The 17,872-nt window shown below is 37.9% G+C and overlaps 1 protein-coding gene across 2 annotated transcripts in view; it reads right to left on the bottom strand.

The window, feature by feature from the left end:
* Positions 1-17,872, bottom strand: part of PXDN (peroxidasin) — a 77,497-nt gene that overhangs the window by 48,736 nt on the left and 10,889 nt on the right. For both annotated transcript variants that reach the window (XM_048936644.1, XM_048936643.1), the window contains exons 2-3: positions 1,682-1,753; positions 483-554 (exon numbers count right to left, since the gene is read on the bottom strand). In XM_048936644.1, coding sequence (XP_048792601.1) covers positions 483-554; positions 1,682-1,753 — 144 coding nt within the window. The remainder of the gene's footprint in view (positions 1-482; positions 555-1,681; positions 1,754-17,872) is intronic.

Below are 17,872 nucleotides of genomic sequence, written 5' to 3'. Positions count from 1 at the left end.
AAACCAAACAATGTGCCTGCACAAATTTATGTGACTTTCATTTTTCTGCCTTCTCCCAAATCCCTAGGTTGCACTTTTAACTATATGAAAAATTAAATTCCTGTGTTGTTTCCAAAATATTGAAATGTTAAAGCAATCGGCACTATAATAAAGGCCATAACCCAAGGCAGTGGAGTGATACTTTTCCTTATGACACTACAATACCTATGTTCCATATAGTAAACAGTAACTGGAAAACCCTTCAAAATCCACTGACTACAAGCATATATTGAAATCCTGTATTAGGAAATCACAAACCACCAACTTACAGAAAGATTCACAGTTGTCTCCAATCCACAAACAAATTTCAATCTTATTCAAAGCAGTTTATCATGTGAGATAGCAAGTCAGATGAAAATTCAATCTCAGATTAAAACATTTTCTCATTGAAGACACTCAGTTATATATTGATTAAAAAAAAAAGTGACATTCATTTAACTTACAGATATTTCAGATTTTCGAGGTCTTCAAATGCCCCACTAGGTATTCTTTTAATTTGATTGTTGTTTAGAAGCCTATAAAAATAAATAAACATATGTTTATTTTAATATACAAGAACAGTAAAAACAAAATGTATAATAGCAGGTGTAAATGTAGTGTGTAAACTGAAAAAGCAAAACAAAAGTCTTTTTTGATACCAGTAACTTTGAAGAAAAAAAGCTGCCTTGCACTGCCACTGCCTTAGAAGAAGAACATGTGGAAAAATTAAACAGAATTAAAAAAAAATAAAATCTATAAACTGGAACAGGCTTTCTTTTTGTAGATGAAGGAAAAATTCCTGGTGCCACAAGTACACAGAGGGTCTTACACAGAGTGGAAACATCTTGGTAGAACAGTTTTGGGGGAAATATTTTATTTTGTTTCCTCCTGGCGTGAATATACAATGCAATATTTACTGATAACATGCTTTCAGAATAAATAGAAAATAACAATCCAGAGTTAACTGATACCACTCTATTCTATTTGAGATCACACATTTCCATAATATAATTCAAATTTGTAATTCTAAATAACTGTCCATGTGAGTTCCACCTTTTGGCTGCTAATATATTAGAGAACAGAAACTGTTTGCATTATGGGTGTGTAAAAATGCTGTTTACAATACATGGTCTTCACTTTACATAGCATATGTGCTCACAGAAATATCAATAAAAGCAAGCTCAGTAGGAAATATATTATCCAAATTCTGCCTTCAAGGCTACCACTTTGAAGAGGAATGCTCAAAACTTACGAAACAGAGATTGCCAAATATTTTTTAACTGAAGCGCGTTCGAACACCTGAATATTTGAACAGGTTTGTTGTGACTGCATGATTTAATGTGTGTACACTTAACCTTTTAGCAAAATTTGGAAGAAATATATATAGAAGTAAACTTTTACATTTTTCATAGGTGCAGTTAAATAGAGAAAAAATTAGGATGTCAGTAATTTCGTTTTTTGTTGTTGTTTCTTTTTTCTATTTCAGTTGACAAATACCAGGTTTTGCTTTCATATACTTTGGACCTAAACCTTGCTGCCTTCACCTGTGTAAATACTACAGCTAAAATTTATGAGACTATTTATCTGAGAAAAGTTAACAAATTCGGCACACTATAGAGTTCATCATATTAAATCAAAAGGGAAAAGTTGAAAAATAACTTACAATGTATTCAAGTTTTTAAGCCGTCTAAATTCTCCAGGCTGGATTTCTTTAATCCTATTAAATCTTAGATCTCTGTAGAAAAATAAATAAATATGTTATTAGGAAGAAAACAAATAGAAATGAAATATTTTTTGTATGAAAAACTGAACTAAGCACAAGTTTCCGGGACCACTGCAACCATCCTCCATCCACAAACCTTTGGAGGAAGGGATAAGCAAAACAATTCCACGTTGTTAGGAAGAGGGTTCTCCAAATGCAGCCTTGGTTGTCAATGCTGAAGGCTGCATCTAGGCTCACTGTGTGTTCATGAAGTATGTTCCCTTCCATAATGAAGGACCTTGTAATAGGTGATGGATGTTCAATTCTGCTACAGATGAGAGAGAGACTCAAAGAAGAGATAAGGATTGGAGGAGAGGGGATGGTAGTCAGTCTGTTCTTTGTCCTGCCATTATGCTCCCTAATAAGTCATTGCTCATCTTTCTTGCTTCAAATAAACATTTTAATTTTCAAGTAAAATAATCAAAAGAGCAAAAATTCAATATTGCTGAACTGAATGTTGAATACTGAATATTTTCCAAATGACTCAAAACAAGCTCCTAAAGAAGAGGAAACTTAAAATTTTGTTATATTTCTTAAAAAAGGTCTACAATTAAAACCCAATGTTTATCCAAACTAAGCACTGCTAGAATGCAGAATGTCTTTTTAAAGATAATAGATGTCTAAAATTCATCCATATGTAAAGCAAGTCTACTCCCTGCAGTGTAGGGAACAGACTTATAAGTAAGCACTTAACTTCCATGAACGTAACAGACCCCATCCTCCATGTCAGCATTAAAACAAGTACAATTTTGATGTGTCAAATCCATTCTACAGTATTTCACTATGCTATCTCTGGAGTAGCAACATCAAGCAAAATAATTCATATACTGTGCATCCCAAATCCTGACAATATTTGCCTTCTGATATTAACCTGTTGAGATTAAATAATGTTTTAAGTCATAACTATTTGCTTTCAATCTGCATAAAGGCATTCATGCAGCCGTAACAAAATGCTGCACCCAAATTTTCACTAGAGTCCAATGAACTTGGTAACAGAAACTATCTGTAAGTAAAATACTTCACAGAAAGCTATGATGACAAAAATACATTTTTATAAAGATTAATTATGTTTTGTTTAAAGTTAATATTACAGCTACACTAAAACTGGAAGAAAAGAAAAATCCAGCAAATCAATGTTAATGTGACTAAATTTGAGAACTAAGATTTTGATACATTCCTCCAAATGAGAGGTCTTCCTTCAGAGGAAGTAACACCTCTTATTGCTGAATTGTTTTCATTAAGTCTTCATCACAAAATTCTCTACAGTAAAGAATGAAGCAGATTGCAAACTGCTCAAAATAACTCCTGCTCAACCATTTCAACCATGCCATCACCTTCCTAGTTACTCTCAAAAGTTTGCTCCCTGTCTATTCGCTTCTCTTTCACCCTCATTCTCTTTCACCCTCGCCCTTCAACCCCACTTCTCTTTTCACCCTCATACAAACCAACCATACCCCCACTGTGTGCTGTGCTCCAGGCCTCCACAATCCTGACAGCCACCAACTTGCCATGTGACATCAGCAGGCTGAAGCCGCAGCCCCAAGCAGCCCACCTCCATTTTTACTGTCATTTTTTTCAACTTCCTCATCAGTTACCATTTATCAGTGAAATAAGAAAAAAAAAAAAAAAAAAAGCAATAAATGGAGCAACCAATAAAAATTATGCCCTTGCAATGGCAGCATGGGATTTTAGGATAATACAGTAGTTTTCGGATAAAAATCCAAAAGCGATTGTCATGCTTTGAGTTCTTCAGACAAACCTAATATACCTAGCTCCTAATTCACATTTTGTCTTTAACTAAAAAGTTCACAGTGAAAACATTTACTACTTTCAAATTTGACCTAGATCTGACACAAAAGTACATTTAGGGAAAAGCCTGCTACTGCAACTTTCTGTATGGAATTCTCTGGGGTTGTGGTCCTCTTCTTAAGCTTCTTTCTTCAGGCTAGTTCTCCCTAAGTGCTTTGCTAATATTATCTCTCAGCTCTCAGTCACAAACAGCATCTCAACTACTCACGGTAAGCCGCCTACTCCCAGGATTACTTTCCTGGCCCTGTATCAACTGCTCCGTGCTAACTTGTGGAGCACAAGCAGGAAACATTTGAGTGCCGCGGGGCCAAGAACGTGCCATGGAGCACACTGCACATCTGACACTTGGGACACCCGGGAGGCACACTCCTGTGCACTGCCTCAGGCACACAGCAGCGTGCAGCAAAGCTGGTGTGTGGGTTTTGTCATGCAGGTCTGGTTGTACAGACCTACAACTAACCGCAAAATCAGAAGCCCTACATAAACAATTGGTTTCATGTGACAAAATGGTGAATATTCTGTGTCTAATTTGTTGAACTATCTGAAATGATGCCTCTCATTTATAGTTTGTGATATGTAAAATTTTAACACAAAGTATTTGTTTTCTTTTTTGTGACAAAGAGTTCGTGTTAACAAGCTGGTCTGCAGACCTTTTCGTCTGGATGGAAATTATTAACTTTGCTCCTCGTAAATCACCCGTTTGAACTAAACGTATCCATTAGTCCCTTCACTTCTAAGGGAAATCCATTCTTAACAATAAGAAAAAATTAGCAAATCTAGAATAATTTTTAACAATACTTCTAATTCAACAAAGAGAAAGCTTCTGTATGTATAAATGTTAAAGAACATTATGCAGATCTTAATCCCATATACAATCTAATTTTCTTGTGGCAGCACTCAGCACTCCACAATGCCTTGTTTTAGTTTGCCGTGGCAGTGCTCAGCAATAAAAAGTTTGAGACCTCTTAACATACTCTGATGTGAAAGGCAACAGTTGGGCACATAAATGCAATGTAAATTTAAAAAAGCATTCTATAAGGTAAAGCAATATATACCAAAAGGCATGAATGAATACTTGAGAGTATGAATATCACAGAGTAGGATATACAGTGAGCTATACAGCTTTCAAATACATTGAACCTGAACATCCAGCAATTTACTGACACAAGTTGCCCAGTGAGGTTGTGGGTGCTTCCAACCCTGGAGGCATTCAAAGCCCTGTCGCACAAGGCTGTGAGCAACCTGGTCTAGAGGGAGGTGTCCCTGCCTATAGCAGGGGGTTTGAAACTAGATGATCTTAAAGGTCCCTTTCAACCCAAATCATTCTGTGATCCTTTTAATCAATTGTAATATACCATCATTTTGCATAATTTTTTCTTGTCCAAGAATGAAAATACCTACTTTTTGACTTAATATAATTGGAAGCAATCAACAGTACAAACTAAATGCTGTTTTACAATAACATATGTTAATCTTGCTCTGGAGGACTGTTTTTTCCAGTGTACTGCTCTCATTATAATGAAGTATAAATCAGATACATACCCTCATAGTAAAAAGCATTACATGGTAACAAAAAAATTCCCCCAAAAATATGACTACCAAATTTCATCAGAAACAGCATCTGTCAAAACAGAATACAACAAGTGCCTCAAATTTACCACTGGGAAAATAGAACAGCACGCTTAAATCCAGATTTGGATCAGCGTTTATATTGGCCTGTCATACTAAAAGCAGCTGATTTCAGAGCTTTGTTTGTAAATATTTGAATTTGGTGGAGGGGGGGAACAGTTTGGATGAAACAATCATATCACACGCTGATGCTTGAAATGCACTGCTGACATATTAATGACTTCATTATATTGATTAAAAAGAAAATACCGCAATATTTACAAATGAAATCTAACTCTAAAACTTCATTGTCAGCGAATGAAAGTACCTCACTGTGCCATTTCACAAGCTAAATATAGTATTTCAGCATCGACATAAAATTATTAAATTCAATTACATCTTAAATCAGATTGATTTCCTGAGTTCAAAAGAAATAAAATCACCGCAGCAGCAATCTAGAAATATGTGGGATGATGCTACTGTCCTAAGTATCTTAAAAACTGAAAGTTCTAAAATATGAAATTTGGACCATAAAAGTATAAGCCATATACCAAAATCCTACCACAAAGGTGGACACTTAAAATCTTCAGTGAAAACTACTTATTTAAGTAGTTTTCCTCTAGAACTGATGGTAAACTGTACAGTAACATGATGTTTATCAGTTTAATGTGGTGAATTAAAAGGAAACAATGGCTTTGGTTTGATAAGAATCAGCAGGAATAATGCAAAATGCTTCCAAATGATGATGTTCTCTCTGAAACTGAGAGATATAAAAAGTCTGAAGGAGATCCAAATGTTAAAGACGACATATTATTTTTATCTGCATGATATACATTGAATCAAGAGAAAAGTGCATGCCTGTTAATTTATTTTCCCATTAAAGAAAGAGAAATGTAAGAAATGATGAATAAATATCAGTAGATCTACTGGATTTAATAGCTTTTATTAATAATCTATTTTAAAGAATGACCATTACATGGACCACTTGTTTACCTCTCTTCAGATGTTCTAAAAAACTATGAATCGTCATACGTGTATCACTTTGCTACCAGCACATTCAAAAGAATGAAATAAGAGAAACACATTAATTTTTTCCAATGGCTGAAGATTAATTACAACCCAGCAGAAATAACCTATACCATAAATGCCAAACTACTATGTTTCTCAACAGAGAACAAAAGAACTGCAAATGCCAGCAAGACTATATTGCTTATGTCTACTTTATTCTTATTCTTTTTTTATTCAAGGTCATCCCAGCAGGAAATGAAAAACAGCCATCAGCATAGTAAAAACATTCAAACAGAGCAGAGCATGAAAATTGCACAAAAGAGGTTATATAATCAAGTCAGGGCAGTAACTGGATGATGTCAATGGCACTTTAATGCTGCTTTAACTACTGCCCTGTAAAAAAAAAAAGTGTCACTTTGTTGAACAAACAAAGAAAAGTCCACCACTTTAAAAAAAATAAAACCAAAACCCACTTTCAGCTGTTGCACTACTAATATTAATCCTCACTACTAGCAGCATGACATTTTCTAGAATATGAAGACATTATTTTTGCCTGATTTTAAGATTTAACCTTAGTGGTTATTTTAAAAATAAAATTATATCCTTTCCTTAGCAATTCATTTTCTGGATGAATTCTACCCCAGTCTAATTACTAAATGCAGTATGTGATTTTCTCTCATTTGAATTGAGAGTTTTTATTGTGTGTACATCAATATTGAGCGCATAAAATAAAGCCACCATGCCTTTAAATGGGAAACTTTTACACTGTAAGTGGCTATTATAGCCAATAATATTTAGCATGCTATAGTTGCTATATGGTACAAATAGGTAAGACTTGTTAAAATTCACTCCAAGTTTCTGTTTTAAAAAAACATATCTTTATCAGGTGTGGTTTTGGTGAATGGAAAGCTCATGATCTAGCCTTCTCCAAGAGCTAAGGATTTGTTTTAACTAACAATTATTTTGCCATTAGAGTTGAAAGGAAAACATTTAAATGTGAACTCAATGAAACGCAATGCAGTATTGTCTTACTAAGTCTGTAGATCCCTCCGCTGTCCTTGTTGCCAATTTTTCCAACCAGCTATGCAGTGCTTTTAATAAGACTCAAGCAGGATTTGCTGGATAAAGTTTTGGGTATGTAGGCTTAATTGGCGAGAATTACATGCGGAAATCTTATTTCAGCATGATCTTGGCTCATTGTCTTATCTATCCTCAGACTTTTCAAAAATCCTATACTCCAGAAAAACTTCACATGGAAATTTGAAGTTTTACAATTGTGTCTAATTCTCATGCTATATTTAAGGGGGAAAAAATGTTTTATTATTGAAGGATGTAATGCTGTTTGTGCATCTTGAAGAAATAACATGGAAAGGTGAAATCTATTTTTTTTTTCCCCTCAGGGCATCTATTTTATTTCTAAAACTAAATAATATAAAAGATATAAAATATAAAAGTATAGTTATGACTCAAGATATTTGACTAAATATCCCCAGCAAAGGGCTGCTTTATTGCCCCTTGCTCATGCCGTACCCAATAAAACAGAGCAGGATAGGTGTGCATGATGCTGTGTTAACAAAAGCACCTGAGCAGCTTGGATCAAGAAAAGAGTGAACTGATGGCTGGCAGCCTGTACTGTAAAAAGATAGCACTACACTGAAACAGCTTCTTTTCAGTTTACTTCTCAATATTTACAGTTTCAAATGTACTTCTAAATCAGAAAAAAAAAAAGAATACTAAAATTATCCCCTGCAATACACTAAAGAAGTTGCCATGAGAGGGAAAGTGACAAGTGCATGGAATACCAGGAATCACTGCAACAGATCTTGCACTATTTAGTTTTACAGTTAATGGTTATCTAAACTACTACAGTGAAAATCCCCTCAAAAGTACTTTTTGAAGCTACGATCATAAATTAGTCTGTTCTCAACTACCATTTTGCAAAATGTTTTTGCATTTTTCTATCTCATAAAGACACTTAAGTCTAAATTCTCTCTCTGTGAAATACTAATATACTCAGAGGAAAGAATTGAAAGCCAGAAAGAAAGATTATCACCCTCTGACCTCCCACACAGGACATGTCCCAGAGGAGTTTCTGTCTTAAGAAAATTATTTCTGATAGAGCTGAACCATGAGTTTGAGAAAAATATAAATCCATGATCCAAAAAGACCATCCATTAGGTTTTCGCCTGACTCAACTCATTCTGGTAGTTAATTCAGTTCACTGATAAAAATAGGTCAGTCTAACTTTTCTTTGTTTTATGGATTTATCTTCCCCCTTTATCAGATTCCACTTATTGGAAGTAAACAGCTTTAAGAGAGAAGCAGTATTGACTATTTCTCTTAAAGTAGGTCCAGAGGAATTAATTATTCAAGTTCACATACTTGAACATGGGAAGGCAATATATATATACTTTTTTTTTTTTTTTGCAGTAATTATTAAAGGTAAATAAGAATAAATTTTAAAAAATAAAATCCTAAAACACACACACAGAAGAGTGGGCAGGAAAAATAGATATACATCCAACCCTTCGTAACAAGGGTTCTTCTAATTTTGCTCAGTGGAGGATCAGTTCTTTCTTTCCTATTGGGAAAATGGGTTCAGGTGCCCTACGAGCTAATGACTGCATACTCAAAGAAAATACTCACTGTTACAGAAGACATCTGTGTTTCACCCAAGTAGCAGAGGTCAGATCCCTTCCTAAGCCTCCTTGTACCTTTCCATTCCAGCACCTCTCTACAAGACTACTCAGGCCACGAGGCTGAGGGCACTGAGCTCTAAGCTGACACTCACAGATCCTGTAACTGAAAATCTGAGTATGAATGACGGCTGAGAAAGAAGTAACAGATGCAGGAGAAGTAAGAAATAAGAGCGAGAAGTGTAATTTTTCCCATCGCCACATTTTTTGGACTTGTCTTTTAACAAGGAAGGCAGCTTCACTGATGCACTGCTTGTTGAGCTCACATTAATTAATTTCATCAGTGAATAACATTCAGTATCTACACCAGTGACGTTATTAAAGACTGTCTCTTTTGCTTCCTTCAATTCAAAATGTCTTGTGATATAAGACCAATGATATAAGACCAATAAGGGACGTGAAAAACAATAAGAAAACCTTCTACAGGTACATTGCCCAGAAGAGACAGGCCAAAACGGGCGTACCTACTTTGGTAAATTTAAAAGGAGAACTGGCTTCAACAGATGAAGAGAAAGCTGAGGTGCTGAACGAGTTCTTCACCTCGGTCTTCACTGGTGGCCAGGATTCTAGTCTTTTTCACGTCCCTGAACCCTGCATCCCCAAACCTCTATGTGGGGACCAAGGAGGTAAATCCCTCCCCACTGTAAGGGCAGAGCAAGTCCGAGAGTGCCTCCTTAGACTGAATGAATACAAGTCTATGGGGCCGGATGGCGTGCATCCCAGGGTCCTGAAGGAGCTGGCCGAGGTGGTTGCCGAGCCGCTCTCCATCATATTTGAGAAGTCGTGGCTGTCAGGTGAGGTCCCGGACGACTGGAGGAAGGGTCACGTCACTCCCATATACAAGAAGGGGAGCAGGGAGGACCCGGGGAACTACAGGCCGGTGAGTCTCACCTCCGTGCCTGGGAAGATCATGGAACAGATCCTCCTGGACAACATGCTCGGTCACATAAAGAATGAGCATGTGATCCGAGACAGCCAGCACGGCTTCACCAAAGGAAGGTCATGCCTAACTAATCTTGTGGCCTTCTATGATGGAGTGACGGCATTGGTGGACGAAGGGAAGGCGACCGATGTCATTTACCTGGACCTGAGCAAGGCCTTTGACATGGTCCCCCACCACATCCTCGTCTCCAAATTGGAGGGAAGTGGATTTGATGGGTGGACGACCCGATGGATAAGCAATTGGTTGAAAGGCCGCAGACAGAGGGTGGTGGTCAATGGCTCTATGTCCAGGTGGAGGCCGGTAACAAGTGGTGTCCCCCAAGGGTCTGTCTTGGGACCGGTGCTCTTTAACATCTTTATTAATGACATCGATGAGGGAATTGAGTGCACCCTCAGCAAGTTTGCTGACGACACCAAGCTGAGTGGTGCGGTTGATACGGTGGAAGGAAGGGATGCCATTCAGAGGGACCTCGACAGGCTGGAGGGCTGGGCTCGGGTGAACCTGATGAGGTTCAACACGGCAAAGTGCAGGGTTTTGCATTTGGGCCGGAAGAACCCCAGGCACCTGTACAGGCTGGGAGGAGTGGTCCTTGAGAGCAGCTCGGCAGAGAAGGACCTGGGGGTCCTGATGGACGAGAAACTGAATATGAGCCAGCAGTGCGCTCTGGCAGCTCGAAAGGCAAATGGGATCCTGGGCTCCATCAGGAGAGGGGTGGCCAGCAGGGACAGGGAGGTGATTGTCCCTCTCTACTCGGCTCTTGTGAGGCCCCACCTGGAGTACTGTGTCCAGGTGTGGAGCCCTCAGTACAAGAAAGACATAGAGATTTTGGAAAGGGTCCAGAGGAGGGCGACTAAGATGATCAGGGGGCTGGAGCACCTCCCCTATGAGGACAGGCTGAGGGAGTTGGGCTTGTTCAGCCTGGAGAAGAGAAGGCTGCGGGGTGACCTCATTGCAGCCTATCAATACCTGAAGGGAACCTACACCCAGGAGGGGAGTAAACTCTTCAAAAGGGCTGACAACAGCAGGACTAGGGGAAATGGTTTTAAGTTGAAGGAGGGAAGATTTAGGTTAGATGTTAGGGGGAAGTTCTTTACTAGGAGAGTGGTTAGGCCCTGGAACAGGCTGCCCAGGGAGGTTGTGGATGCCCCGTCCTTGGACGTGTTTAAGGCCAGGTTGGACGGGGTCCTGGGCAACCTGATCTGAATGTGGATGTTTGGTGGCCCTGCTAGGCAGGGGGGTTGGAACTACATGATCCTTGGGGTCCCTTCCAACCCGGGTGATTCTATGATTCTATGATTCTATGATTCAATGTCAATCCAAAGAATGTGGAAAGCTGAAGGAATCACCGCAATGAAAAATAATATCTAAACTTTAAATCAGAAGCCTCTATTAATCATAAACCCATCTGTCACTCCTCCCCTTCTACTGTGCAGACTTTATCAGAACATATTTCCAACCAGTAAGTACTTTCCAATAATACATTACTGTATTATTAATACAGCATTAATACAATACTGTACTGCATTCAGACATACTGAGGGGTGTTGTTAGAATTTATCTGGATGCTTCTTCTCATGGAATCCAAGGACATTTTATCAGTCACACAGAAAGCACTGTTGGAGGGCACAAACAGTAGAAACAAAAACAAGTACAGATACTCAGCTGCAGCCTGCTGGTGTCATACAAAACAACAGCTCTTCCTTCTGCTACAGAGAAAATCCCAGGTCACCTTGCTGCAAAAGCAGTGGCTCTAGGGACTGGATTTTCTGCTTCCTGAGGCTAATGACAGGAGGCCAGAGTAGATAAATTTGCAATTTTCTTGTTCTGCTTTCAGCTCCTCGTGCTGCTGGCAAGGCAAGAATGGGGAGTGACAGAGTTGTGTTACAACTCTGCTGATATTTGTCTCCTCATTCCTCATCAGCACAGACAGTCCTAGTATAAGCATCACTGCATTTCTCCATCAAAAGAGGGGAGGACTTGTTTTCTGCCTATGAAGAGCATTATAAGCTACCCTTACAAGAAAGGTTACAACCACGAAATATCCAATGTAATGGCTCTCTGGAAATAAAGATCATTCCCTTCTTTTTCCTCTTGGTATGTCCATCCTAGCATCAGCATAAAAATCATCATTAAAAAAATTCAGACAAGTTTAGAGTTATTTGCTATATCGCCCTACTACTTATTTCCCACTTCTGCTTCCTAATCATTAGGGAAAATTTTATGTTTCAGAAAACATGAAGAGAATAAATAAAATATTACTAGGAATTATAATACTTTATATGCGTAGAGTCAATTAACACCCACCACATTTTACGTTCGACAATAGAATCCAATTAGGTAAAATAACTGAAACTTCTTTTCATTTCTGATTTCTCTACCAGAAGTAAATGAGGATTGACTAGTTAAAAAAATGTTGGAGATTGGATAACTGCAAATTATAGATATGTCTGAAATTCCCAAATCAGTCTTTCTAACCTTGCGTATGTTTCCTGTTATTTCAAATTCCAGTGGCCTCAGGAGATCACATTTACTTGTCATAAGTCATGCACCGTGTTTCTTGCAGTTCTAATATTGCCAGACTAAGTCAACAACTAATTAAAAGGCATTTTTTAATGTTTCTGTAATTATTTCATCACCTTAATAAAGTCCAAAAAATAGAGTCATTAAGCAGATAAAAATGTTTTTACACATTATTCCTAAGGCAAAGAAATTCATTTCTGAGTACAAGTGAAGTCAATGTTCACAGCTTAATGCCATTTTTAAGTTACAATTCAAGCTGATGTTTCCATTCTGAATGCTTTCCAACTCACACGCTGGTTCTCATTGCTCCAGTTACAAACAAGCTATTACCTCCTCTTCAAGAAGTCCTCAGCAGAGCCACTGGTGGGACTATTCTTTGCCCAAATAAGTCCCTTCAAAGCTTTACAGAGCTGTCTTACTAAGGTTTTCCCTGAGGTCATGACTATTTTGGTGACAAGGAGAGCAGCCTCAGGGACCAGTTACCAGTTGGCAGAAGTGGCTGAAGTAGTTCCTTCCCTCCTGCTCCTTTCCAGGCCATCCCCCTCCGCAGGGGCTAGTACCATTGTTTGCATCTATCACAGCACACAGAAGTCAGGGAAATGATTCAGAGTTAAGCTGCTTGTTTTTTTTCCCTTATTTTCCAGCTAATTTCGCAAAGTGATGGAGGAAACAAAGGAGAGAAATGAGAAACTATAGCTGGCAGCCAGCACCGAAAAGGAACACAAGAACCTCTCACAGGGTATTTCTGTGGTGGTAGGGTATTTTTCCTTCTTGAGTTTGTTTCTGGTTTGGTTTTGCTTTTAATCATAAAAAGGTATAATCCCTATTTCAAAAGTTAATAATGATTTGAGGGTTCCCCAACCCCTCAAAGAAAAGGGTGAAATAAATCACACAGGTACATACCAGCATTAATAGATTAAACAGAAGAGCTACTTAAATACATTACATTTACAATTTTCTTTTAATATTCACTATGAATATCCATCTCTCTCTCTAAATAATATGTTTGGATGTTCATGAGTGCTATCTGCTGACAAACATTAAATAGATCATAGTTTCAGCAATAGTGTATACTTACTAATCACTTCTCAACTATGAATCATAGCTCCTTAATATGTTGTTACCATTCAAAATTGTATTTTTACACATCTTGGTAAGGTATATTTGGCCAATATTTCCACTAGTACTAAGAACATGGCCATAAAGTTCAGTAAAAAAATCTTTCCTGGAAGGATTGTTTGACGAATAATAATAAATAATTGTTTACCTGAAACAAGCAAGCAAACAAAAAATATCTCTAGATTCATGCTGAAATATAATTTCAGTAAGGCCAGACCAGTCTGAATGACAAATACATCCTTTAAGCCAGAGGCACACAGATGCCAATTTAAGGCTGGGATTTCCAAAGCACTTAGGATGTCTGTGTAGAATTTAAGATGCTGAAGAGTCCAAGCCACAAACCTAGCCCTCAGTCCCTGAAAAGCACAAACTCCTGCTGTTTCCTCAGGTAACAGGCACTGTGCTACTACAGCTGTGTGGCTGCAGTCTCTCATCCTCAGGCATTGCCTGCTCACTGCCTTGCCCTGGTCTCCAGAGGGGCTGCCTTCCCATGTTCAGTCCATAGATCTAGAGATAACACTACGCTGAATGGACATTTGAGGTCCCATCCACTGAAAAGTTGCTGCTCTGCAGTAAAAAACAGCAGATTTATGGGGCCAACCAATAGAAAAAAAAAAAGCTTTGGAATCCAAGAAAGCATTTAACAAGTTTTTAAAGTCATTAGGAATTTCTTACATGCAGACCCAGATCTCAACAATAATGTATTTTATGGGCATCTAACATCAAGTGCAATTATCTCCAAAGTTCAAAAAATAAAACAAATAAATTTCACCACAACCACCTGCCTTTTTTTTTTTTTTTTTTTTTTTTTTTAATTTAGCTCTTGCTACTCTAGTCTGTGAGTATTTGGCAGTAACTTACATTATTATCTCTAGACTGAGTCTTTTTGTGACAGTAACTAGTGAGCAATATCCTTATCTTTATTTCAACACTTTAGCTCTTTTCCATAGTTTTCTCTCCTGCTCTTCCTTAGAGGAAGGGATGAGTGTGGAATGGTGGAGCTGAGCTGCACATGAGGTGAAACCACCAGAATATGATTCAAATCTTACATCAGGTAAGAGATAAAAATGCATTTATTATTATGTACTAAGGATACATGAGCTTATCCTTTGTCTGACTTTCAAGAATAGAGTTTGTGAAAGCAGTTACGGAAAAAAAAAAAGATGCTATTCTATCAAAAACAATAACCAACAAGGTAAGTGTTGGACTCCATGTTAGTCCTATTAAAAACAATTATTATGGACATCTACAGAAAAAAGGTAAATGAGAGGTGAGTGAAAACTGTCATATGAAGGATCTGGATTGTTCAGATATCACCGGCTTCATATACTTTTGGAATTCATTATGTTAAAGGATTGAAAAGAAAACTATTTTGAAAACAAAATGCCTTGAAACTAACCTTGACATTGTTCAACAGTGAGTTCCAGACCACAGCTAATTCATACTTCATTCCCTTATGTGCAAGGCAGTGTAAATACATACCACATTGTTAAAAAGAACTGATCCCCCTCATAAACCTGAGTACTTGAATACCTGGGCTAGGTTGCTCTGAAAATCATGTCTCCCATTTATTTCCATGGAAACTGCAACAGGTATAAAGAGCACAATAACAGTGTTTGAGGAACTTCTCAGTTACAAAATGCTGTTTTTCAACATAGTCACCACCATTAACTATGCATTTTCACCAGCCATGAACAAGAGCCTGCATGCCATGCTTGTAACAATCTGCATAGCCACCAAGGCCACGGCTTACCTTTCATATCACCAACACCACTACTGAAATGCACCACCCTCAGCCTCACTGTGCTCACATCCACTGTTTGGTCTCCATAAACATTCAACAAGCATCAGTGAATGTCAGTGGGTGCCATTTTTTCCCCATGGAGGAATTCAATGCCACACCTTTACTTCATATGCACTACCATGTTGGGTACCACTTTGTCAGAGTGCCCCTCGGCTGCCATGTCACATGGCAACAAAATGTAATGAAATACTGTTGAGAAGCCTCAACCTCCAATGCCATACCACCAACATCAACCTCTGATGTCATGGGCCAACATCATAAAACAGGAGGCAGTACTTCAGAGCAACCATCATATTTGTCTACTTCTTTTACCCATTCTCTGAGTGTTGTTCACTTCGTAAATTCATTAAAAATAGAAAACTTCCTGTGCTGTCAGTAAAGTGCTTGGCCTGCTCACAAATTCTTTCAAAAATACATTTATACCTTGCATATTTTCATGGATATATATCATCTAGACAATTGTGATGAGTATAAAGACTGACATTGAATGCTTGCTTAATTATTATTATAAACATTGCTTTCTACCATTCATTACTTTGCCAGACTGTTCAGCTGGAAATCTGCAATGAGCACTCCATTTCAGACATTTTCAACAAACTTCCTTCAGTTTCTATTAGTTTTTGTGCAATTCCTCACATTCTAGATGTATCCAAAACATATGAAGAAAACTGAAGGTGTCAAAAGGAAAATTCTGCTCCAGAAAGACAAAGTTCCCACAGCACAGTACACTTCAGGAAATACTCGCATTATAATGGAGGACTAGAAGAGTTTCCATCTATGTTTTCAAAATTATCTTTTACTTAGTCAAGAAAAATGTTCCAATGCATATCAACATTTTAGAAATTTCGAGTGATTTAGTCTGAGTTTTAAAAAATTGCTTTAAGCAAAGCAGAGGGGAAGTGTATACAAAGAAAGGTCTTCACAGAACGCCTGAGAGTAATCAGCTACGCCTTCAATCTAAATGTAAAGCTAGCATTAGCTATAAACTAAGTCTAACGAGAGAACATTTTAATTGATTTGCTTCAGCTGAGTACCCTGTATGAGTGCTATTACATTTACTTAGGCTTCACCTAGGCTAATAAAATTAAATCAGCAAGTTAATGACTTCAATCTGGCCAGACCAAATCACCTTCTCCCATAACCACACTGCTCCCACTGCTCTTGAGGCCCTGTCACAGCTCTACGTTTCTTGAAACCAAACATCTGGGTCTTTCCATATGGAAACAGAGAACGTCACCTAGGTCAAATAACTGAATTTTATGTTTTAGTTCACATCTTGAAAAAATACCCTCAAATACTCCTATCTCTCAAGTTTCTCAGAAAACATTTATCAAAATGACAAACAAAAAGCTTTTTTCTTGAACTCAAATGATTATCCCCACACTAAATAATGACAAAATATCCCTTCAAATGCAGCCTCCCAGCAGCAACAAGTCGCTGTGTGGTTTTCATGCCGCACCACCACATTGCTGCTCCAGCTTTTTACATCATCTGAACAGCATACAGAGAAAACACAAAGTATTCATTTTGCTTTTAGACTGGCTCTCTAGAGTTACCATTGCACCAGACCACACATTCTCAAAAATACTTTTGAAAATATAATTTTAAAAAATTTTCTTACCCACTTTCAAAACGTTACAAGACTGTGAAGCAGACACACTTCAAAGGTTAGAATATTTATGACATTTATTGAATCTTATTGATGAGAGATTTGTTAAGTCAGTCATTAAATAGAATGCAACATCCAACATCAAAAAATGTGACTTTACATTCAAGTGGCCAATCAAAACTATGGAAAGACAAAATATTTACCATCTGTAGAATGTGGTGGACCTTGGGCAGAGCCTGTAAGCTTCTGCCAGGTGCTAGAATAGGCTACCCAGGGAGATGGTGGAGTGACCACCTGGAGGTGCTGAAGGAACATCTAGATATTATACCGAGGGATATAGTTTAGTGCGGAAATACCGCTGGTAGGTGGATGGTTGGACTGGATGATCTTGGAGGTCTTTTCCAATCTTGCTGATTTTATGATTCTATGGTTCTGAATTTGTGTTGAGGAGTCTGAAAACCTGTACTGCATTTCATAGAGCCACAGATGCTTGCACTTGCCTGCAGACACAACAAAGCAAGCACGGACTCAGTCATGCTATATTTTATCTCCAATAAGGGAAACCTGTAGCCAAATAGCTAATAAGAGGGTACTGAATCCATCAGTCTGGCTAACATGATGCTGACATTTAGCAGTTGCCATTCTGCTTGCCAAAAGCAGTTATTACTCTTAAGGTAATGCCATGGACAAAGTATTATTGTTTTCATTTTTCAGAGCAGCCAGGCAATGAGCAGTGTTGTAATAGGTGATGTAAGGGGAAAGAATGCTGAAACAAAAATTTTCAAAAAGATTCAGGGCACTCCCTGTAATTGGAAACAGAATAAAAGACCTGAAAGTCCAAACAACAACAGGTCATACCAGAAAAGGGAGCCATGTCATGGCCATTACAACAAATTTTGGAGTTAATATACTTCTTGTTTTACTTAGGAAAACTCAGGAGAAAACCAGAACAGAACACTACACTATACCAAGCTTT

This window comes from Lagopus muta, chromosome 2 (assembly GCF_023343835.1).
Source record: "Lagopus muta isolate bLagMut1 chromosome 2, bLagMut1 primary, whole genome shotgun sequence".
NCBI lineage: Eukaryota > Metazoa > Chordata > Aves > Galliformes > Phasianidae > Lagopus > Lagopus muta.
This window is presented reverse-complemented; position numbering and strand designations above follow the sequence as displayed.